General features: G+C 47.5%; 1 protein-coding gene across 7 annotated transcripts in view; it reads right to left on the reverse strand.

Annotated features, from left to right (window-relative positions):
• The window catches only part of ESRP1 (epithelial splicing regulatory protein 1), a 365555-nt gene extending 340547 nt beyond the window's left edge, over positions 1 to 25008 (reverse strand). For 5 of the 7 annotated variants that reach the window (XM_085605240.1, XM_085605244.1, XM_085605241.1 and 2 more), the window contains exon 1: positions 24598 to 24994. In XM_085605240.1, the coding sequence (XP_085461366.1) occupies positions 24598 to 24732 (135 nt within the window). In that variant the 5' untranslated portion in view covers positions 24733 to 24994. Of the gene's footprint in view, positions 1 to 24597 lie in introns of all 7 variants that reach the window. The other 2 variants (XM_085605242.1, XM_085605245.1) reach the window with 2 other exon arrangements.
• Between the last annotated feature and the right edge of the window lie 1111 nt (positions 25009 to 26119).

Consider the following 26119-nt stretch of genomic DNA (forward strand, 5'->3'; position numbering starts at 1 on the left):
CAACTGTAGAAACTTGGGAAGAAATCAAAGCTTTACAAGATGAAGTTCCAGAAGCTGAGAGACAGCGATGGATTAAAGCAGGATGCACACAGAGACAAGAAGATGAGGTTTGGGTGCACACAAATGGAAGACCAGCCCTACCTGATAGTTTGTTGTCACCCATGGCAAGAAACTACCATGGTCCCGCACACATTGGGAGGGATGCTATGATGCGTCTCTTTCGTCAAACATGGTTTAACCCCGATTTAGACCAATTTCAGTGGTCCTGTGTCAAAGATGTATAGTATTCCAACAGCAAAACGTGGCAAAGAAAACATTGGTCACAATGAGTCATGCGGGGAGATCAGGAGAACCGTTTAATAGGACGCAAATTGATTTTATCGAGATGCCCCTTTGCAGTGATTTGAAATATGTTCTGGTGATTGTGTCTGTTTTCTTGGTGGGTGGAAGCATACCAGACAAGGCGAAATGACAGCTTAACTGTAGCAAACTACTCATTACCGCATTTTGGATCTCCAACTTCTTTGGAATCGGATAGAGGGACTTATTTTAACAATGAGGTCCTGATGATGCTGTGTGCAGCATTGCAAACTGAGCAGAAATTGCATTGTGCATACCGACCAGAAGCATCTGGAGGGGTTGAGCAGGTTAATGGAACATTGAAATCCAGATTGGTGAAAGTTTGTGCATCTACATCTCTGAAATGGCCTGATGCTTTGCCTCTGGTGTGGATAATAAGTTGGAGAAGTACCCCAGACAGAAGAACTGGACTGTCCCCACATGAAATCATTATGATGACGGCTATGAGACAGCCTGCAGTCCCTGCCAACAAATTAGTGAACATATCTGATTTGGTGCTCGATTACTGTAAAGGATTGGCTGATGTGGTACATTCTATGTCTCAAAACACACATGATGATGGACGGAATGTTGCACATTGGCAAATAATTCACCCCCAGTCACAGATCTGGGTTTAAGCCATCGTTATTTTGCTCACCACACCACCCCAGTTCAGACATGGCCATATGCAAATCAGTCTTGACCCTGTGCCGCATGGGAACAGTCCAGCCGAACTGCCAAGCCATGTCTTCCTTGGACCAGAATCAAGCATCCTAGGACCAGTTTCGGGGTTTCACCCCTCTTCAGCCAGGATAGCTTGACTCTAGTGGCGTAGTGAGCACGGGACCCACGTCTGGGGGTGAATGTTTTGCCAATGTGCAATGTTCCGTCCATCATCTTGGGTGTTTTGACATTCCATGTCTCAGCAGGTTGGTGAAGCTGCCACTTCGCCTCAACAGGAGCAGTGCCATGCCCTTAGCCCCGGAGACTGGGTCCTGGTGAAGAAACAAGTATGCAAGTCGCATTTGAAACCTCATTGGCGTGGGCCATACCAGGTGATCTTTGTTACCACAACTGCTGTCAAATGTGGTGATCTGCCTAACTGGGTAAATGCTGCCCAAACTCGCCGAGTCCCATGTCCCTTTAAAGGTGCAGTACCTGTAGTGGATGTACTGGTGGTGACAGTGAGACATCCAACGCAGGTTAGTCAAATAGACAATGGGGCTCCAGCTGCTGGGTCTCGAAGCAGTAGTTCAAGCAAGGGTCCAAGAAAGTCAGTTCCTGTAGGTACCCAGGGTTAAGGAGGAACAAACTAGGCAAGTTATTGACCCAGTTGATGCGATCAGTTCAAATGAAATGCGAGAGGTAAATTGAGACCGTTGGCCCAAGAGAACAGACAGATTGACGCAAATCCTGATGGAAGTCAGAGTACCCCCAACTGTTATCGAAGTCTCAAGTCAGAGTAGAACAAAACAGATGATGTTGGACTGGCAGTAAGAAAGTCAAAAAGAGCCAAGGAACCAAATTGAAAATGCGCTGCACCTGAGTGACTTATTTAGCAGCAGCCAACGACTTGGAGAAAGCATACAATGCTTTTTGCTTCAAAGATTCAAGCTTACAAAGACCACCTTGAGACACTGTCCCAACAAATAGACAATACCAAAGCAAAGAGAAATGGAAAGGTCAACAATAATCTGAAGAGACGAAACCATACAAATAATACGCTATAAAAACTGATACCTGTGAACTGTGCTCGTGAAAAGAAATAAGGAAAACCTCTTGAAGGGTCAATATTAAATATGTGCTGCAAATACGCTACATCAACATCCGTTGCAAAGAGTCATGCAATCTAGTTTAGGAGATGTTGAGAATTCAAACCAGGTATCGGTAAAGCATAAACGTGTATGTGTAGGTTTGATGACTGCATTTATTATAGTCATTGTCTTGTTCCTCATCTTAAACTTTCCTCATCGTGTCTATATAGAAAATAATAAACCCACTTCTGTTACTAAATCGTTAGAAGCAAAAAATGACGGAGTCGAAACTAACATATTAATGGAGAAATCAATACATGTAGATCAATCTATTAGTGATTTCTCTCTAAATGTCTTTACTACATTGTTGTACTAGTACGTAGACACCGTGGATACTCGAGATTGTTATGTATGCATGCAATTTCCTACTTCTGTCTCAGAGGGGGTGACTTACCATCACTTATGGACTCATGTAGTGCATTAACAAGCTTATTTTATAGTAATTTGCAATTTCAATACTATTATTCAAATTATGAGCTACTTTTTTCTGAAGTACCAATTACGACAAAAATGAATATTGTGCCAAATACAGAATCTGCTGAAATAATGGGCCAATTTTTCCAACCTACACAAACTATAGACACTGTTTATGCACACAGATAATTTAACTTGCCTCTTACATAACGCAGAAAATGATTTTATGATTTCAGTGGAGGAAAGATGAGGGGAAATAAAGAAAAGGGCATTCAAATGTTCCACCTTGGGCACACAGAGAACCCAAACTTTAAAAGGGTGATGCACAACCTGCAATGGCTCTAAACTGGCAAGATAAAGGAAAGCTATGCATATTGCAACGCAAAACTAAATTTAACAATAAATTAATTGGTTCCAGTGAATGGGACTACACCTTCCAAATTGTGGGAGGATGGGGCTTGTATCTTGGAGGGATAGATCTTGTTTTTCCAGAAATGTATTATAGATGCTGGAAAAACGCATATTACAGGTTGCCAAAACACTGGTATGGGTGCCGTTATATGGGAATTGTATTTCAAAACATTTATCATGTGGGACAAACAGACGGAACCAGCTAAATTAAGCAAACACGCTTAAGAAGGGGAGCAAGTGCTGCTGAAGTATTTGGAGATATTTTCGGTGCAATAATTAAGCCTGGGCAAAGCACTACGCTAGCGTAGTTTGCAAAGTTTGCGCTACTTCGCACTACGCGAATTGCACGTAGCACAGTGCAAAAACGCGTAGCGGTCATTTATTGCTTGCTCACGTTCCTCAACGTCAAGTTGGCGACCGTGAACAAGCAAAATGACATCCCGGCGAGACTTTTTCCTCGTTCGTGATCAGCAACATCAAGTTGGCGATCGCGAGCGTGGAAAATAAACCTCCCGGCGAGATTCTCAACACGGTGAGGTCAGGTATCTCATTGCGAGTGGTCGCGTATGCACGCAACCACTCACGATTAGAAACTACCAGTCCGCATTGAGAAAGCTGCCGCTCGAGTAAAAATCTACTCGAGCAGCAGAAAACTACAGCTCGCACTGTGCAAGATGCCGTTTTCAATGATTGCACAGTGTGGACAAGCATGCAGCACTGTGCAATCATTGAAAACAGCATCTTGCACAGTGCGAACAGGGTACTACGCAGTTCGCGAAGTGCTACGTGTAGCTCGCGAAGTGCACTTAGCGTAGTCAGTGGAGGTGATTTTTAACTCACAATTTGAAAATTATCCACTGTAGTTGATCGATTATCAACTGATACAGCTGGCTGATTTCTTACCATAGATACTGAAATGGTTGCGATCAGATCTATGGTGTTGCGAAACTGTCTTGCCTTAGATGTCCTTCTTGCAAAAGCATGCAGGGTCTGCCAGATGCTGAAAGTTCAATAATGTTGTACTTATATCCCTGATAAAACGATTTGAGGGGATATATTAGCAATATTATCCATCTAGAGAAAGATTTGGGTGAACTCACAGTTGATGGAGCATGGGGATCAATTGGGAAAGGATTTTCCTCTGTGGGAAAATGGTTTGCAACCCTGGGCGGTAGTTTAGTGGGTGATAGGAGCTGTTCCAAGCAGAGCGCCTGCGCTTCCTTGGATGTTGTTATCTCCTGTAAATGCGCCTGCCTCTGGATCTTTAGCTGCCCCTTAGCAATGCCCCTCTTGGTCGCCTTCCCTGCCTCCCAATGGGTGCCCAGGGAAGCTACAGAGCCCTCATTAGTGGTGAAGTATTGTTTAAGCTCCCTCCCCACCACCTTTTTAAAGTCTTTATCTTGGAGGAACCAGGCGTTCATCCTCCATGTTTGGCGAGCCGAAGGAGTGGGAGCCCCTGTGCTGAGGAGTATTGGAGAGTGGTCGGAAATGCCTCTGGGCAGAATGCGGACATCTAGAATCGCAGAACAGTCAGGCGCGTGGATTAATATCACCTCTATGCGCGCTTGTGTGTGGTGAGCCACAGAGGTATGAGTGAATTGAGTGGTGCGGGGGTGCCATGTGTGCCATGCATCGCAAAGTCCCAAGGACTCCAACCAGCTCTGCAGCTGTTTCGCGTGCGCTGTTCGGGTAGCGGACGGAGGACCTGACATATCAAGGGCCGGTGCCATAACTGCATTAAAAATCACCCGCCACAACCATGTTGCACATGGGCGTATTGTTTAGCAGGGCGACCGTATGCGCCAGTGTGGACGTGAGCATCGAGGGGGGAGCCCATACCGACATAAGAGTGAGAGGGGAGCCAGTCAGCGACCCTCAAACTGTCACCGACGACCCTTGAGGATTGTGGAACACTTGGGAAAGAACAAAAGGCAGGGTACGTCTCAGGAGGATAGCCACCCCACGAGCCCCTTGAGAAGCAGAAAATGCTCTTAAGATGTCCTCTTTCATACATATGTGTGCCTTGGATAACATTTTGCATACAATACTTATGTGTATTTCCTAATACGTACACTGTTGACATCTACAATTTTTTTTTATGGGTACCCCATACTCACGTCAATTAGGTACGATTCGAACAGAGTGTTTATTAATTTCACTTAGAAATCATCAACTTTAGTTTATAATTTAATGTGGGATCTATAACGCAACATGATTTGTCAATTTATCAGCAGTGTTTCATGTCGGCCTTACTTTCTTGTTCATCTTTACTCAACAGGAACTTGTGAACTGAACATTCTTAAGCCTGTGGGAAAGAACCATAGTGTTTCCACATGCATTCTAACCGAACAATGTTTCCTTCGAATTTCTTCTGCTCAGAAAGGAAACAGTTGTAACAAAAATGGCACCTTTCTAGAACAGGTGCCTAAAAAGACAGTGAGCAAACATTTTCTTTTCGCTGAAATACTCTTTTTTCATTTGATTTAAGCTTACATGATTTAAGGAAGCGACGTAATGCGTTACTTGATTTTTCCAGACTGTATTCTTTTTCCCAGCTATATCATCTTCAACCCATGAAAATGGACCAATCAGACTGAATGGTCTGATACCTTTGGAGATGTCAAAAGGTGTAACCCTAGAGACCACTGGACTATAATTTATCAACTTTGGGAACTGAAATGAGGGAATGCTATTGCAGAGATACGGCTATGTGGCAATACCCATTCTGATGATTGGAGACATCTCTTTTGGACATTCAGGTTCTCTGATATATTTGACAAAAGATTGGACAGTTGGTGTGCTAGTGCTGACTTGAACCTTTCGTCTGAAGGGTTTCACAAACCTATTGCTGTGACTCATTGTTGCAGTACCGACAAACTGGATCTAGTTACTCTGAACTTTACTGAACTTCCTAAAGGGTCTGTATTAGGTTTATGAGATTCCTATTTTTCTCAACTCAGACCTTGGGTTGATCCTTGACCTATCTTGGATTAGGTGGATAGAAATTACTTGTCTACTTTGAGAAGCTTAGGTTATATTAATAAACCATATTAACTTGATATTAGACGTGGATGTTATTCCAAATGCTAAATGGTCACTTAAATTTAAATTGAGACAACTAAATTTAAAATCTGCTGATTCGGTCTCATCTTTTATGTGATGTGCAAATTAATGGGTTTTTAACTTTATAGGAAATCTGATAGCATATTACCTTTGTTTAAGTGTAGAATTTATAGTAGCAATTATCGACCCTTGACCTTCTGGTAGGTCGCTCCCCCCCCCCCCCCGCTGCAGCTCCACCTGCACCCCCGCTGTAGTGTCCTGTTCGCCGCCGAAGTCGAGGCCCTCCACCACCCGCAGGCTTCCACCCGCGCCACATCCCTGGTGGCCAGTGGTGGCCTTGGTTTGTATCTGCTCTACTCTGCCTTCTCTGCCTGTCCTCTTCTGTGCCCCCCTGTCCCCCGCTCTGTGCCCCATTGCCTGATTCCGTACCCCGTTTTACTCTGCTGTTGCCCCCTTCTTATTGTGTGCCCTGTTTCTCTGCTGTTGCCCCCTTTTTATTTTTTGCCCCGTTTCCCTCTGTCGCCCCCTTGATTCTGTCCTCTTCTTGAGATCGCCCCGCTCCGCTTCCCTGCCCCCGCCGCTGCTTCCCCCGTGGCCCCGCCCCCTCCGCACCCATTCGCTGCCCCTGCTAAACACACCTCCCGCCTCCCAGCTGCTCCTCCCTCCCCTCCTCCTCATATATGAACCTCTGCCCCCCGCAGCAGCCACGAAGACCGCCGCCGCTACGACGCCAACACCCTCGTCGCTCTCAACCCATAAAGGACCCACACCTGCTGCAAGGCCACCCCGAAGCGCACCCTCGGCCCCTTCACCTGCTTGAACTGCAGCTTCACCTGCCTCGAAAGCGCCGAGACACCTGCCAGAACGTAACCCAACCAGCTCAGATGCATCCTAATCAACACTCGCTCCGCACACAAACACGCCGTCGAACTCTGGGACCTACTCGACACAGCATCACCGGACGTCGCCTTCCTGACCGAGACCTGGATGAACTAAGCCTCCTCGCCAGACATCGCCATAGACATCCCCGACGGGTACAAGATCACCCGCATAGACTGCACCAACAGGGCCGGAGGAGGAATCGCCATCGTCCACAAAAACACCATCAGGGTCTCAACAAACACCAACGACACCCTCAGCACCGCCGAACACATGCACTCCCAGATCCACACGGACCCCAAGACCACCCTAAGAGGCACCCTAGTCTACAGACCACCAGGACCCCGGCCTCAATTCTGCGACTCCATCGCCGACCTCATCAGCACGCACGCGCTGACCTCCACCGACTACATCCTCTTCGGAGACCTGAACTATCATCTGGAGAATAACGACAACAACTCCTCTACCCTGATCGACAACCTCGGACTGAAACAGCTCGTCACAACGCCGACCCACATCGCCGGCCACACGCTAGATGCCATCTTCTGCTCAAGCCCCCACGTCACCTTCAGCCACACCTCCGAACTCACCTTGACAGACCACCACTGCATCCACTTCTCCTTCTGAAAACCCCTCACACACCACCGCACCCCACAGACCCCCCCCCAGCCGTTGCTGGGGTAAAGTCACTGAAGAACAACTACAGACAAGCCTCGCACTCAACCCTCTGACCAACCCCGATGATGGTGCACTCAACCTCGAACGCTGGATGAACGACTGCGCCAACACCGTAGCCCCGCTGAAAAAACCCACCAACAAAGACACCAGCAAAAGAGTCAGCTGGTTCACCCCGGAACTCCTCGACTGAAAGCGCACCTGCCGGAAATTGGAGAACATATGACAACGACAAGACGCCGGACAGCCGCGCTGCCCACAAAGACGTCATCCGCAACCACCTCCACCTCATCCAGACCACCAGAAGGACCTCCTTCACGGACCGCCTTGACAACAACGCACACAACAGCAAGGAACTCTTCACCATCGTGAAGGAACTCTCCAACCCCAGCTCCAGCGCCAACGACAGCCCGCCATCGCAAGCCCTATGTGACTCCCTCACCACCTACTTCCACCGAAAAATCACCAACATCCATGATAGTTTCAAACCCCGGACGACCCCTGCAGACCTCACCGCACCGGACCCATCGCACCCCACCGCCCACGACACCCTGACAACCTGGGCTAACATGAGCATCGAGGACATAATCAAGACCATTGGCACAATCCACTCCGGATCCCCGTCCGACCCTCTCCCGCACCACATCTTCAACAAAGCCAGCAACTTAATCGCACCCCACCTGCACAAAATCATCAACCTCTCCGTCGAGACCGCCACCTTCCCCGAGAGCTGGAAGCACGCTCAGATCAACGCCCTACTGAAGAAACCCAGGGCGGATGCGAGCGACCTCAAAATGTCCGACCCATCTCCCTTCTTCCTTTCCCAGCAAAGGTCATCAAGAAGATAGTTAACACCCAGCTCACCCGTCACCTCGAAGATAACATCCTGGACCCGTCCCAATCAGGATTCCGCAGCAACCACAGCACCGAGACCGCCCTCATCGCCGCCAGAGACGACATCAGGATCCTTCTAGACAACGGCCAGATGGCGGCCCTCATTCTCCTGGATCTCTCCGCCGCCTTCGACACGTCTGCCACCGCACATTACGCATGCGACTCCAAGACACAGTGATCCGGGAGAAGGCCCTGGACTGGACCTCCTCCTTCCTCTCCGGCAGAACTCAGAGTCCGCCTCCCCCCGTTCCGGTCCGAAGCCTTCGAGATCATCTGCGGCGTCCCTCAAGGATCTTCCCTCAGCCCGACGCTTTTCAACATCTACACGGCACCACTCGCATGCATTGCTCGACAGCACGACCTCAACATAATCTCCTACGCCGACGACACGTAGCTGATCCTCTCCCTCACCAAGGACCCTCTCACCACCAAATCCAACCTCCACCAGGGAATGAAGGCAATCGCCGACTGGATGAAGGAAAGCGGACTCAAGCTGAACTCTGACAAGACGGAGATCCTCATCCTCGGGTCCAACCCCTCAGCATGGGACGACTCATGGTGGCCCGCAGCACTGGGGACCCCCCCGGCCCCCACCGACCACGCACGCAACCTGGGAATCATCCTCGACTCAAAACTCACCATGACCAAACAAGTCAACGCAGTCTCCACCTGCTTCAACACCCTCCGCATGCTCCGCAAGATCTACAGATGGATCCCGACAAACACGAGGAAAAGAGTAACCCAGGCCCTAGTCAGCACCAGACTCGACTACGGAAACGCCCTCTACGCCGGAGCCTCGTCCAAGCTCATCAACAGACTGCCTCTGCACGCCTGATCCGCGACGTACCACGCCGCGACCACATCACCCCCCACCTGAGGAACCTGCACTGGCTCCCCGTCGACAGGAGAATCTTCTTCAAGCTCCTGATACACGCACACAAGGCACTCCACAAGACCGGACCAGCCTATCTCAACAATCGACTCTCCTTCTACGTACCCAATAGGAAACTCCGCTCGGTTGACCATGGTCCCGCGCATCCATAGAACAACTTCCGCAGGCAGATCCTTCTCCCATCGTGCCGCCAGGACCTGGAACACCCTCCCCCTCTACCTACGACAAACCGAAGACCTGCTGACCTTCAGGAGACAACTCAAGACCTGGCTCTTCGACCAGTAGCAGCAGCATCCCCCCCAGCGCCTTGAAACCCTCACGGGTATATAGTGCGCTTTACAAATTACATGATTGATTGATTGATTGATTGATTATCCCATTCCTGGTCCACATTGGATAATTGCCCATATGCCAAATAGCAATTATCACATTCCTGGTCCACATTGGATAATTGCCCATATGCCAAATAGCAATTATCACATTCCTGGTCCTCATTGGATAATTGCCGATACGCCAAATATTCTGGTTACTATCAGCACAAAGCAAGCTCCATTGGAGGATCAAAGAAATATATATGGTAGCAAGAGGTTACATACATTTGACAGTAAATAATAAATATTAAGTTAGTGTTCATGGGCCCAGAATCATGCTACAACACCCTGGAGACAGAGATTGTCGTACTCTTGTAAGCTCTGCTGCAAGTACTGGCTGGTTTTATTGGATCCCCCACTCAGGACTTTAAGTGGGATGAAAAAAATAGGGGGGGGGGGGGGGATCTCAAAACAAAAAAAAAACGTGACCTAAGCAATTAAAGGTGTGGCTTACACATGTTAACTAAATTTCTATGATTTTCATAGTGTGCTACCCAACCAGTATATTGGTGCCTCGCTGAGCTTTCTGTTATTGTATATATAACACAACAACTGACAAACCAAAAAGCAGTTAGCATTATTGCCTTTTTCAATGATTTTGATGTAAATAATTAATATTGAAAACTTTTTAATTATCAGACTGTGAATTAAACATTACGGAGGTCTGTAGAAGGGGTAGTTGTCTTCAGAGTGTCTGAATCACTCCACTTTTATGTTCCCTCAATGTTAGACATGTATGACCTTTTTCTCTCCACACCTGCTCAATCCATACGTTACACCTCATCTCTTTCCTTTTCAACACACCTTTTTCACTCTCCTAAATGCATTTCTTCCCATCCCCTTCACTGCACCAGCCCAAACACCCAATGCACCAACTCACATATATATCTTGTCAATATTTTGACAACTGTGTTCACTTTTCACACACTTATGCACAGAATCAAAACTGCAACCAGAATAAATGATCATTGCTCTGTGAACTCTGCAGAGAGGCCAAAGACTGGATGACCATCTATTCTCAACATCTTTCTGATCCACTCAGACACTGTGAGAATCTCTCACTGCTTTCATCCTCAACTCCAGAGTGCACTATTGTTGCCCAATATAAATCTCTGGAAATTAATCAATTCAACCTATGTGCTATACAAAAGTAATATGCTACATGAAAAAATACACAAACTCATCATCTTAGAAACAGCAAACACTCATAGGGAATTCAAGATGAAATAAAGCATGTGAAACATGAATAGTGGAAACGTGTAATAATTTACGTTAGCATAAGCAACAACCATTTTTGCTGTGGCGTCCATTTCGTTTCCTTCGTAATTCTTCCGTCCTCTGCTGCTCGTCTTTTGACTCTGCTTGTGTCATCTATTTTTGCTGACTTCCTGACTCAGCTAAAGCAATGTCCGTGCTTGGGGTTTGTAGCTGCTAGTGCACCAGGTCTTAGATGTTAACGGTCGACCATTTACCGCTGCCATAAGTATTCCTGCTCCCCCTCCCACTTTGCGGACCAAATGGTTATTCATCTGCCCTTGTTTGCTCTTAGCTATTTCTAAAACTTGTTCTTTCCATTTCTGTCCACATGCTTACATTGCAGAAAACCGGTATAAAAGGGCCGATAGTTTGTGAATTCAGTGGACTACCTCCTGCAGCACTCGAGTGTTGTGTGGACGTGGTCCCACTCATGAGTGATTAATAAACTTGCTGTTTTATTCCAACTCCAGTGCCGATCTCTTTTGTTAGTCTTTGGACCCGTGGACAAGAGGGTGACCCTGCACCAGTGTGCTCACTTTTAGGCACATTTCCACAGAATTAAATAGCCGACAGATTACCTTAACGTTTTTCACATTCATTATTCAGAAATCACTCAGTGTTATTGTCTGTAAAGTTCAGGGCATGAATATATAGGACCTGATAACAACCCATTTCAAGGTCCGTTTTAAATTACTTCTGGGTCTGGGACGAACACGGCCCACTTAAAGCCTTGACCCCACTGGACCTAGAGGGAAATTTGCTGCCAGCACCAAGGCTGTGCTCTTGCTACCCTGATGGTCTCCACAAGCCCCATTCCTGCACATTGTGGGTGGCACTGCAGTGGCACAAGAAGACTCCTTCTTTACACTCTCACGTGGCATGTGAATTGATTCACTCAAATAGAGACAAGGACTTTGCTGTGGCAGGACTACATTGCCCAGGTCACCACTCGGCTTCCAATGAGAAGGGGCAACTGTGCTTAAAGCACTGCCATCGCTCCTGCAGCACTGTGTCCAAGCCAAGACAGGGCCAAGATAGGCCCGTCAGAGCCTGGAAGACATTGGACTGGTCCACCATCTACCTCCCCTCCCCCCCCCCCCCCCGTCAAGAATTTAAAAAACATCTGCTCAATCCATGGAAAGTCAGAGTGGTGGAATCTTAAAAAATAAATTCATCCAAGGGCTGTTGAGGTTTATGGGAGGGAGCACCTGTTCAACAAAGTATTAATGGTGAGCAAGACTGGATAAAGACTACTGGAGAGAACTTTAATGCACCAGACGTTGAGGGACCCAATATGGAATCAAACACTCATATTAACCATTGTTTATCTAAGAGCACTTATGGTAATTTAGCCCATTTCTGCTTTGAACACTGCTGGGTTAGTGTCCAAGCAAAGCAATCTCGACTGGCTGAAATTCATTACGACATTTGCTGCAATCTGTGCCAGGAGACATGGGCTATACACTCTGTCGCTTGAGCCACGGCTGCTGTTCCTGAATGAGTAGTGGTAGCAGACGGGAGGCTGGACTTCGATTGCCATGCCATAAAGGGGAGTGGAGGGCCCTGGCAGCCCATCATCCAGCCTGCAATCTACACACAGCGAGGTGAGCTGAGCGGTTGAGCATGCCGATCCGGTGCCATCATGGAGGCCGCCACCGGGAGCCAACCCCTGACCCTTTCTGTTTCGCCTTCTCAACTACAGATCTTGGGACAGTATAGTCTGTGAAATGTGCCAACTGGAAGGAAGCATGGCGAACGGAACTCCGGTCATATTATTCTCACATTACATGATACTTGTACAGAAGAAAAGAAGCTCCTTCCAAGCTCTCAAACAACCCCCCTCAAGAGCTTAGACTGCGTTACTTGCTACTCTTTCTGACGCGCCTCTGGGTGGTGGACGAGGATACGGTTAGTTTCTTCGACTTTCCCGAAGATGGGATTGGATGGAAGCCACTGGTCACACGTCCTCACGTCCCCTGTCTGCCAGAAACGAGAGGCTAAACACGGTCAATAGAATCCGCCACTGTGGCTGAAAAGGATGCACTGCCTGTCCTCCACCACCCAAAGCTGTACCTAACCTGGAACAGGTGATATCAGGGAGGAGGCAAGCTCTGCAAATAGCAGACACAGTAAGTACTAAGATCCAAAGATCAGATCAAGACATCGATTCTGTTGAATCATGAAGTGAAGACGGATCCTCAAATGCATGGCTGACCAGTATGGGATTGCCGGTACTCCTGGACAGGACACAGCAGACCACTGATGACATCATCTGACCTGATCCGAAGGTCAGTGGTGCACCGTCCTTGATCCGCTGGTGATTCACAACTTCTGCGGCAGCACTCATCCGCAGGCCCTGTCAGTCCTGGACCCACGCCAGTAGGGTCCATTGGTAATCAGTCATGATGATTAGCACCCTGCTACATGCAGTGGCATACACCTTGTTGCAAACTATAGCCGGGAGGCAACACATCGGGGGTACTGAAAAACCAAATTCTGCTACACACGCTCCTTTCCTCTGACTGAGACTGGTTTGGCCACATGGTTTGGGCGGATCCCCGGAGCAAATCTGCTCCAATTGTTTTATAAGTTGGGATTGTTCCCTCTTCCTTATTTTTTCTCAGGCCAGCAGTGTTGCCCCGTGCTGAATGCCCCCCCACATGCACCATGTGCCGCGCACATTAAGCCTACTTTTTCATAAACAACTGCGCTATGCGCTGAACTAAGACGCAAATACGGCCCATACTAACATTATCATGTGGAACATGAGAGGCATGTACACACCATTGCGACGTTACTCAATCTACTTGTATCTGAAATGCAGATCCACTCACATAGCCCTCCTTCAGGAAACTCACCTGAACCTTCCGGAGGTTGACCGCCTCCTTCGGCGTGTCAGGTATTTGCCGCTGGATACTTGTCCTGTGCTAAAGGGTTATTGAATAGGGTGCGGGCGGCAACCCCGTTTGTAGCAGATGAGGTAAGTGTGGACTCTGGCAGGAGATATGTATTTATAGACCATCACCTAAACAGGTGGCAGCTCGTGCTGAGGGCGCTATACACTCCTAACTCGGACCAAGCAACATTCCTCTGCAACCCGTCTTGGATACTGGCCAATTGGAGCGAAATCCCTTGGCTTATAGGTGGTGACTTCAACACTGTCCTTGACACTACACTAGACCGCTCATTTCCCCCGTTGTCACGCACTGTCTCTATCAAATGCACGGTGCTGTGAGATTAGTTGCGTCACTGGTCGCATGTGGATATATGGGGCGCACACACAAACCGGATACTAGAGTGTACTCCTACTACTCAGCACCACACGGCCTGCACGACCACATTGACTGTATAGTAGGGGCACCAGTGCTCTTTCCCACATTTTGGAAAACAAACTACCATGGTGGAGCCTGGGAAACCGAATGAATATCCGCAAGCACCTAGACAACACCATAAGAAAACTTGAGTGCAAACTCCTACTGCTGGAGACGTGGTCAGTGACGCAGCTGGTCAGTGACGCAGCTGGAGCACACACACCTCAGCAAGATGAAACATGCTACTCTACTAGAACACCTTTGATGTCTAAACTATGCAGCACACTCCTCTGGCACTCATGCGACCTTGGATCGAGCGGGTTGCGTACTGGCATGGCTTATATGCCAGGAGCAGGCTCGACATCCTATCAAAGCCCTACAGGGCGCCTACTACACACACAACATGAAATCCACACTGAATTAACTCGACACTACAGCTCTTTGTGCACATCGACTATTAATTTTGATAATGGACGTTTTGAAACCTTTTTTTCCTCCGTTGTGGCTCCCCATCAGCACTTCAATGCAATGAGCTAGAGGAACCGGTCACAATTTTCGAAATACGCGAAGCCGTCTAAGTCTAGCATCAAGTAGGACACCTGGGCCTGATGGCCAGCCTTCCGAATTATACAAGACATATGTGCACACACTGGTCCCACATTTACATGCGTTGTTCAATGCTGCACTCGAGACTAACACTCTCCCCACATTGCTAGGTGAAGCACTGCTTGTCTCGTTGCCTAAGCCAGGCAGGGGCCCTACTGATCTGGGCTCCTATCGTCCTCTGGCTCTTTTAAACACAGATTATAAAATCCTGCCTAAGGTGGTTGCTGATCGCCTGGCACTGTTGGTCCCATCTCTGGTCCATTGAGATCAGAATGGTTTTGTTCCACCTCGCAGCACATCGTTGCACTGGAGGCGCTTTTTGGGGGTCTCTACTTACTCCCCTGAAAATGGCTACACACTGGTGTCTGGTTCTCGATCTTAAGAAAGCCTTCGACTCCCTGGAGTAGGATTTCTTTTTTGATACTCTGGTCTGATACGGCATCGAAGGCAGATTCCTCCGCATGCTCCGCTTGCTCTAAACAATGCCGACTTCTAGGGTAAAAACTGGCACCTATATCTCTGCCCTCATATCGGTGTATTGCGTAACCCATCAGAAGTGCCCGCTGTGTCCACTACTTTTTTCCCTGACCATAGAACCACTTGTGGCTGCCATCCGGGGATGGGGCGCAGATTGGGGTATCCCCTTTGAGACGCTACACACATGGTCTTGCTATATGCGGACGATATTTTGTCATATATTAGCGGTGTGTGGTCAATCTCAATTGCCTTGGCCCAAATACTCATCGATTTTGTAGACCTATTTGTACTGCAGGTTAACTGGAGAAAATCATGTCTCTATCCTTTCACGTCCGGGTGCCCAGACCCCGCTCTCACTCTCAATGGTAGTTGCAGCAGAAGGCAGCCCAACACCTTCCAATACTTAGGAATAAGAGTGTATCATCAACAGGCAGAACTGCTAGACGGCAATATAAGTACAGCGATCACGGCTCTCCCATCCCAGATGTCTTTCTGGCTCAGGCTTCCATTGTTGGTTTTCGGCCAGATAGCTCTCCTAAAAATGGTGGCCCTACCCAGACTTATACTATTTTATCAACCTACTCCTGTATATCTCGCCCTCCCTTTTTCACATGTTTGAGCGGACCATGTGAGAATTCATTTGGAATAATTCACCCTGCCGTGTAGCCCTCACCAAACTTTACCTGCCACGTGACTGGGGCGAGTGGCGGTTTCGAATATGGAACAATACTACCTTACCTAACAACATCAAGGGGTTGGTGGAACGCCAACTATACAACACTGCTGCTGTCTCCCCGCCCCGATTGACTGCGTCTATACTTTGGCTGTTCCACTCCTGTGCCAAAAACGGACTACCCGAGTCTCTATTACTGAGAGTCGCATACCAGTGTTATCGCAGAAGTAAATACATTACGTGCTAATCTGCCATATACACCGGCACTGCCTCTGCTGGGCACGCTGCGGAGCGGCCCCCTTACCTCATTCACCGAGCTGATGGCCTGGCTAGAGGCGGGACTTCACACTCTGGGCGATTTGTACCAATATGGTACCTTTCTACACACTGCAGAAGTTAATGACCTGCCTCCCGGTCAATTTCTATTATACAATTCATTGCTTGTCACCTTGGGTAGCAAATGGGAGGGACAAGAGTGCCGAACGCAGAACACACTTAAACATCCAGTACTTACATGTCATGGGGCAGGAAGGCATGCTGCTTCGCTGCGTCAACACACAGATGTGTCACTAACACCTCTGCGGCAACACTGGTAGACAGACAGACATTGCCCCTTCACCAACAATGAATGGGCTGAGGTACTTGGTAGTTTTACATACATTCCCGAGCAGCGTTTATTTCCGCCTCACCCAGCATTACATCGTACAAAGGGCATACCTCGACCCAGCCAAAATTAACTGATTATTCCACCGCACAGGCGCAATCTGCCCCAGATGCCGTGCCACCGATGCCGACCTCCTTCACAGGTTGTGGACGTACCCAGTTCTGCATACATACTGGCGCTCTGTTGTCACTGCCTTAGCCACCTGTATTGTGCCACACTTGGGAAGTGTGGTACCCCCGAGGCAAACGGCAGAAAGTTACCTCCAGCTTTCTGGGTCTAGACATATTAGTGGCCAAACGCCTGATCACAAAAAGATGAACACCATCTGACCCTCCTACCTCCATAGCCTGGAGACGCGTGTTACTGGTGTGGGCTAGGGCGGAAAGCATGGCATTACACAGAGGACACGGCAGGTCTCTGCAAGATCCCCATAGCTGCGAACTAGCTCGCTATTCTGCATGGTTTTCAGGGCGAACCCCCACAAGATATGCAGGCTGCCGCCTCTCCGGCATTGGGGAGGTAGGCCCACCACGGGTAGGGAATGTGCTCGCCCATTTTCACTATAGCCGACACCGGACACTTGCAGCAGCAAAAGCGCACATCGCATTTGCCAGTCACACATTAGGGGACCAGTTAACATCCCAGTTGGGCCAAGTTTCCCCAGTTATTCTCGTTTTGTCCAACCATTATTCAACCACCTGCTATCACCTATAGGTACAGACAGAAGAGAAACATCACAATCAGAACGCAAGGATACTAGCGGTAGCATCGGCTGATGCACGTGCCCAAAGAAAGCAAACTTCATACAAATGCCCTTGCACATTATCTGCTGGGCATGCAAGATCAGCATCGGAACCTAAATTATACTGTGGAGGAAATTATGCTCATGAAATGACAATTGTTTCTGGAAATGTGGTTTGCAATGGACTCTCTCATAACCTGTGATTGTAACGGTTTTCATTCGTTTGCACATGAAATAACAATAAAAACAGATTTAAACAAAATAAATACAGCCCACGCAGACCTTCACCTGCATAGACACATCTCACACAGCCTCTCGCCTGCTTTCATGCAGCTCCTCTCGAGCATACATACATCTCCATAGTTTCTCTCATAGATAACTACAGCTTTGCTTCACCTACTGAAATACAGCTCCCGTCTGCACCACCTGCATTCATACAGCTTGGCCTCAGCCACAAAAATACATTCTTCATAAATCCTGGTTTGCATAAAACACCCATTGATTGTATAAATGCAGCTCTCTTATACACTTCCCAGGAATTAATAGAGAACCCACCTACTAGGGCTAGGCTGAGGACCAAAAGCAACCCTGGAACAAATGCTCAAACCAGTCCAGCTCCCTTCCTCCCCACTGTCCATCCAAGCCAGTCTCACTCCTCTCTATCTCTCCCCTCAGCCCCACACTTTGATCTATCTCCCCTTTAAAGTTCCTGCTGTGCCTCATGCAACTAAACGAGAAGGTGACATAAGTGCCAGTGTCCCTAGGACTTCATAACCTAGCCCCCTACAGATCTATCACCCACCCATTCCCTGTAACACACGCAGAAAGTGCAGCAGGCAGGCAGGCAGAGACAGCCCACGCATCACAGGTTAGCTGAACGCATTTCAGTTCCTGTCCCCACATCACCCCACTGAAATGCAATGTCACACATTACCAGTGCAACTGGCAGTCATTGCTCGAGTCGCTTGACAGCACAGCAGGTTACATCCAGTGTGATCTCCACTGCAGTGCCCAGAGGCAGCCAGAGAGCTCGGGGTCAAGGAGAGGTGAAAGGTTGTGATGGATTTAGTCACAAACCTGGGCCCAGTTTGTTTTGATCACGTGGTTGCAGAAACAGGGGATTATCTGTGAAGGCCAGCCTTTCAAAGTGACCCAGCAGATCAGCAAATCCAGGAGAGAGTGAGCCTGTCCCTAACAAAGACGGCCTGGCTGTTACAACATTGTCGAACTGGAAGAAAAAATATACCTGGGCACCAAAATGAAAGTGACCCCCATTAGTGAATTACATGGCTAAAACAAAAAAAGTTTTCTCCCATGCCCCCCCCCCCCCGTCATTTTTGGAGAAAAAAATTGCAAATATGGTTCATTTAAGAACACCATTTTCATTGTACAATGTTTCCAATCCTTGAATTAATGGGTAGATATTAAAGATGTGGATGCATGGCACAATTAATGAATTAATTGTTGGATGGGTAGATTAATTCAAGATTGGAAAACAATGAATAAAGACTTTTAGCCATGTCGAGCAAATGGTATCAATGCACAGACTACAGATGGGTGCTCTAGTTTTCGTTTTAGTTTCTTCAGTAATGCATCACCCTTCTCAGAAACTACCACCACCAATCCTTGTGAAACATGCATAGACGGATGTATTTAACACAGTGTACTAATTTAGTGCCTCAATCAATTAAAAACAAAGCATTAAGATTTGATCTGAAAAGGGAGAGAGAAAGTGACAATGTGCAGGCCAAATTGCACAATGTGAAACCAGGAAACCTTGAATCAATCTCGACTTCCATTTGACCACATTGTGCGATCCTAGGCAATTGCTTTTTTCCCAGGTGCCTCCTTTTCCTTCATCATCGCATGAGAGCACCTTGAAATACATCAGTTCAGGGTGTGCACTGCCAAAACACAAAAGGACTTGGAGGATTTCTCACATTCCTAGGCATCTCTAAAACCATCCAAACATTTAAGTGATCAACTCCTCGCTAAGTTGCTCAAAGACCTCAACCTGGCCATTCTGCCTCTCTGGTCCAAGTACATCCAACAATCTCTCGTACAGGGGAGGATTCCAGACTGCCTCAAAATGGGGCAAGTCACACCCATCCCCAAGAAGCCCAATGCAGACCTAACAGACCCCAATAACTACTGGACGATCACCAGCATCATGTCTTAAGCGAAGTTGCTTGAGAAATGCGTTCACACACAGCTCTGCGACCACATCGAGAAATTTCAGCTCCTAGACCGACATCAGTCAGGCTTTAGATCAGGTCATAGTACAGAAACAGTGCTAACTCACATTGTTGATGATGCCTTAAGAGCTCTTGACCAAGATATGCCTTGTCTTCTAATTCTTCTGGACCTGTCCTCTGCTTTTGACACTATCAAACACGATAACTTAATTAACCTTCTGCAATATAAGATGGGGTTATCTGCCCCGGTCTTAAATTGGTTCTCCTCCTCCCTGCGGTCTTAAATTGGTTCTCCTCCTCCCTGCATAACCGAGCACAAATAATCAATAATCAAAGTCAACCAATCTTTGGCTGTCAGCACCACAGTCACTATTGGGGTACCTTAAGGATCTGTACTCTTGCCCACACGCTTCAATCTCTTCATGGAACCGCTAACTGTTATTCTGAACAGGTCAAACACTCAGTACCATATGTACGCGTACAATACTTGACTGTATTTGAAGATCTCCTCTCCAGATGACATTAAAACTCTTAGTGGAGCGCTCCATAAAACTCAACAATGGCTAACAGGTAACCATCTATTACTAAATTCCCTCAAAACAGAATTTCGCCTGATTTCCCCCCGCAACCAAGAGACCCCAACACAAAACTGGATCAAAAAAAATCTCTGCATTCAACTGCACCCTGCATGTGATGGACTCCGCTTGTTCTTTAGGTGTCAACCTGGACAAATTTCTAAACATGCAAGGACACATCAGTGTCAGAATTAAGACTGCCAATCATCAGCTCAACACTCTTAGGAAAATCAAACCTTTCCTACCTCCTGAGGACGTCCATTCAGTAGTCCAATCCCTTGTTATCTCACGAGTAGAATATGGCTTTGTGACCGTAGCGGGCTTCCTAAACCTAGGTTAACTCTGCTAAGAGCTACTCTGATCGCCTCTGCCAGACTAATCACAGGCTCCAGAAAGCATGATCATATTACACCTGACTTAATTCAAGTTAACTGGCTTCATATTGAAGCAAGGATCCGCTTCAAGATAGCCTGTCTGACACATAAAGCTACACTTCAATAGCCCCGTTTACCTGGCAAAGAAACTCAAGCTCTCCGGTTCCAGTCGAAACTTAAGAAGCTCCAATACCTTACTCCTGAAACCACCTTAATTAAAAAAAAAAAAGTACTTACAATCACACCTTCTCAGGGCTGGCTCCAAGAATCTAGAATGCCCTACCGATGGAGATCAGAGCCTATCCCTCAACTGCTTCATTCAAGAAACAGGTCAAATGGTTACTTCTGGAAGAACTTCAGCAGCAATAGCTTCCACGTCATGGGATAGTCACTTCCCTCTAGTGCTTGACAATCATTTTTATTTTGTGTGTTGAAATGTATGCCTGACAATCTTTTTCTCTTTATGTTTTGAAATATGTACTTGACAATCACTTTTACTTTGGATTTTGAAATTTATTTTGTCATTGGTTGGACATAGTGTGCTGCTTAAACTGCACGGCCTCATCTAGTAGGGCTTTTACCAGTTTGTCCACCTGGTCACATTCCTCCCCTAGCACCCACATTTTATTTTATGTCTCAGGTTCCTCTTATGCTGCCTTTTTGTGTGGTACGGTTACTGTTTCAACGTTAATTTTCCTCTTTGTACAGCGCTCCGATACCCATCTGGGTCTTGTTTGTGCTTTATAAAACTTTCCAAATAAATAAATAATAAAAAGACTATAATGGGCACACTTAAAAACCATTTATTTTGCATTATTGTTTGTAAAGCACTGAAGAAACGCAGCTGGTGCATCCCCCAACAACAAAACCGGCCTCAACCAGCATTAAAACCGGACCCCACCCTGCCAGCCCACCAGGAAAATACCCAAAGCTGGCAGTCCAGACCCGACTGCCCATCATGTAACAGGAGGCCCCTGAAATGCACATCCTACTCTAGAGCTTTCATGGACTAACCTCATTGACACCATCAGCTCTGCGATGCACACCTGTAAATGTCACTCAGTGAAATGAATCTCATTCAGAGTGAAGTCACCATCCCCAGTTAGGCCGTTACTCAGCCTCGGTCCTTTTTCTGCTCCTGGAGACAACAGGGCTAAGGGAGTACAGTATGAGGCTGGGGCTGACACTCACTTTCTGCTGCTTCATTGAAGGTCTCAGGGTGAAAAAGTCCAGCACAGACTGCAGACAGCCCATCTCTGCCACCGCAGTTAATGCACTGGGATGCAGGCTGCTGTAGATTCTGAGGCTGCTGCACTGCCTCGCTTTCTCAGATGTGGGGACAGAATTTAGTGTCATTAACGGTGCCTGACCAGAAGGCTGCAGACCATTCAGAACTTGCGATCAGAAGCCCTCTCAACCTCCCACCACACCTGAAGGAGCTCCTCTTCACAAAGGAGCACAAATCAAACTCCTCACTCACACTTTCCAGGCACTGGCCCAGCATACCTCAACAATCACATCTGCTCCACAAACCATCCAGACACAACCCCATGCCCAGACTCCTGCTTGCACAAACCCCACACATACAGTAAAATCAGGTCCAGCCTTCGAGCCCTTCCTACATCCTTCCGAAAGTTCGCAATGACCTCCTGCTACACATAAAAGGCCCCCTCATTACTTCTTGAATTCCACAAGAAGCTGAAAACCTGGCTTTTTGAGTAGCTTAACTAGGCCATAGTTGTGCGTAGACTCACATCTGCTCAGCGCCAGGATACACTCAGGGGCGCAGCTTGGGGGGCGGGGAATTACACCCCCTAATACATGTATTTTCTGATAAATAATTGGGTGCAGGTGCTTTCAGCTGTGCATTGTAATACGTCAGTCGGAATTCACCAGGGATGTTCACGTACGCAGAAAGACGCACACAACACGCTCTCCCTCTCGGTTTTGAAAGTCCTCAAAATATTGGTTATTTTACAAAATATTGTATTTTCTCTCTTAGTACTCCTACAAATCCTCACTTCTCTCCCTTTCACTGCCCCGAAGGCCCCCCATCATGCACCCTGCTTGTCGTATAATCTACCGAAACATTATATGCAGGCCTGATTGTCAGAAAATCTGAAGTCCACCCCCCTCCCAATCTTACTGACCAAGCTACGCCCCTGGATACCCTCCCCGGTGTCAGTGTGATCTAGAAATCTGCAGAACAACTGTCGGCCTCAAAAGGGAAATATTTATAGCTCAATCCTTCTCTGGTAATGTGGCCAGAATCTGGAACTCACTTCCGCCATCCCTCCGAACCCCTGCCTCTTTCCGGATCTTCCAAACAGATCTGAAAACTCTCCTCCTCCAAAGGCACTTCCTGGAATACTGCAACCCATTTCTTGCCCCTTACGGCCATCTAGCACTCATAGGAGGTCAACTTTGTAAATATGTATTTTACTGTTGTTTTAACCTAACCCTCACAAATTGTATTTGTTGCTCTATAAATATGCAACTCGTTAGCTTTGTAACTGCATACATATAACTTGTTAGCATGCTCAGCCTATCTTGTGTACCTTGGTAACTGTATATATGTAACTTGTTTGTGAGTTTAGCCAATTTTGCGTACATTTTGTAACTTAGCTGGTTCTTTTGTAAAGCGCTCTGACACCTTTGGGTAAAGTTCGCGCTATACAAAACTGCATTAAATTAAAATAAGAGATGGGCTCGGCCCAGGCACGTTCTTAGCGTCAGAGGCCACTTGTCATGCCTGCGCATAGCTCTCTCTTGCCCTGTGAAGAGAGAGCCCATCCATGAAAGGTCAGAGAGGCTTTACACTTCAGTGTGGCAATTACAAGTCCTTTCCTAGAGGCTTCCGTCACTGACATTCATCTCTGTACGTGGACTTCACGGATTGGTTCTACTCACAGGAAAGTGTCACTCATTTGCAAAGGAATGTCACGCATAGAAAAAGTAACAACCCTCTCGCCATGCAGAAAGGGCAGCAAATCCCCCCTTCAAATCTTCACCCTAATGCACGAAAACGAACAACAGTTCCCTTTCACATCCCACCAACACACCTGTAAAAAACACTGCCACCAGTCCACGCCTCAAGCACAGGAGTCCCTTCTGCTCCAGCAGAGCGCGGCGGCCCCTGCGCACAGGACATCACATCCTTGTGAGGGCGGGTCTGACCCGGGGGGAGGCACGAGTAGGCCTCGCCTCACCCTCTAGCAGGAGCCTCCGCCGCGGGCGCTCACCTGCACCGTGGCTGGCTTCTGTCCCTGCTCGGCGTGTCTCCTGTCGTGGCCCTGACCTCTTCAGGCGGGGCGAAGCCGCAAGGTTACCGAGGGCGCGGCGCTACTTCAAAACCCCCACATAAGAACTGGGTGTCTTGCTCCTAAGTATGTGGGTCATGGGTGGAGGTCGAGTTAAGTCAGTATTAATCCGTTCCCGCAAGGAAAAGGCTAGCAATATTAAGCAAATGAAAAGTTACCGCACTTCTTAATTGGCTTGAAAAAAAATAAGAAATGTCTAGAATTACCAGAAGATTGCAATGGCCTTAGTAGAGTTGCTCCGCCACTTGCGCCCCAATAACTTTGAACACGGGCATGTTCTTGTGAGTTGGGCGTTTCGGTATAATCTGTGCGTGCACTGTGAACGAGGTCTGTAAGTAACGCGCTTCATGCACAGTTGCCAAGTGGTAACATTAAGTGTGAAATATATAGTCTGCCTTTGGCGCGTTTCCCATGAGCACTTTGCATTCTGGGACTTGTAGTTTTACTTTCGCAAAAACACATATGCGTTTCAATGTAAACGGCACGATGCGCACTGCCGACCAAAAAGCAGAATTGGCGAAAGCCGTAAAACTGAGCAACTATGCTGGCGAGGCGATGTGCTTATGTTAAAGAATTTAGACGAAAATTGTGGTTTTCCCCAGGCACCCTGGACCAAATCTTATTATTAAAATGAGAGCCGCAGGCACCTACCATCCCAATGCCCAGGTCCACCACCTTCCACAGCAGCAGGGTCACCTCTTTCTCATCGGAGCCCAGGCTGCTGCCACTGGCGCCCGCCGTGCCACAGAAGAGCACCACCAGGTAGTCAGGAGAGGCCGCCGACATGATGAGGGAAGTGTCAAAGTATCCGAAACTCGAGCAAATCAGAGCAAGAATCCAGGCATCCGTCTCGGTGTGCAAACCTGGGCACAGACAGACGCCTTGCCTCCAGCAGACGTGCCAGTCTGTCCTCGCCCAGCATACAGGCACACCTGCACGCTCGAACTTCTTTGCTGAGTATGTGGTATGTTCTGTCTAAGAAGGCTGCACCCCTGGAAGCCCGGCAGTAATGGCTGGTGGCCTGCCTAAGGATCCTGTACCTGCCCAAGCCCAGCCCATCCCACGTGGTGTTGCAGGTAGCAGAATACCTGGTCTGGGAACTTCGGCATCTTTCGGCTATTTCCGCCTTCAGAGGATGCTGTATGTACCGATGAAACTGACTCCCACGTACGAATCCGTGCCGGAAATTGCCGAGTTTACGCGAACGAGAAAAACCAAAAAGTAAAGCATAGGGAGGAAATGGAAAGAGCGTGGCGTCTTCTGTCAGCGTGCGATGAACATGTCGTCTCCCCCTCACGGCAAGATCTCTTGCACCAACCCTGATATTTCCGCCTAGGTAGACAGCCGCCACATAGGGTTACCACCTTCCAAAGACAACATTGCCGGACATTTGTTGTTGTTTTAACTTAAGGGCCTGATAAGGCTGTCATAGCTGCCAAGGTTTCAGATTACTTATGTGTAACATTTTCTTAATTCCAGTGTAAATATGAGTGACATTCAATGACTATGAGTGACACTTTCTCGCAAGCAAAGACCAAGCAGTGAAGACGATGGAAACATAGAAATATCAGAAATTACAACCATTTGACCAACTAGAAACTAAGAAAATCTCAAAACTGCTTCAGAGCACCAGAAATGGAAGGGCACTGATGGACCAGGGTTTTCGCGAAATGAAACCTGCTCGGATTGAACCCCCATAGTGTGAAAATACTAATCGATTGGTGTGCAAACTAAGCGCAAAGGACTAATGGGAGAAGATAACAAGCATTTACAATGCAATGGTCTCGGCATTGGTAAAGTTAGAGCTATTGGCATTGCTCATGACATTATTTTTGTTTATGTTTTTAAAACATTTAAAGAAATGGCATTGTTATTTACAATGTCAATAGCTTAATCACTCTCAAATGCAAGACCTATTGCATTTGCACCCACACACAGAGCCACCTACACACACACTGATTAAGCTATTGACATTGTAAACAACAATGCCGTTTCTCTACATGTTTTAAAAACAAAAACATAAACAAAAATAATGTCATGAGCAATGCCAATAGCTCTAACCTTACCAATGCCGAGACCATTGCATTGTAAATGCTTGTTTAAGTGAGTGAGGGAAGCACACTGAGGGTTGATTGTTGGAGCGGAAGCAACATGGAAGGTGCGCGTGGGAGGA

This window comes from Triturus cristatus, chromosome 5_1 (assembly GCF_964204655.1).
Source record: "Triturus cristatus chromosome 5_1, aTriCri1.1, whole genome shotgun sequence".
Lineage (NCBI taxonomy): Eukaryota > Metazoa > Chordata > Amphibia > Caudata > Salamandridae > Triturus > Triturus cristatus.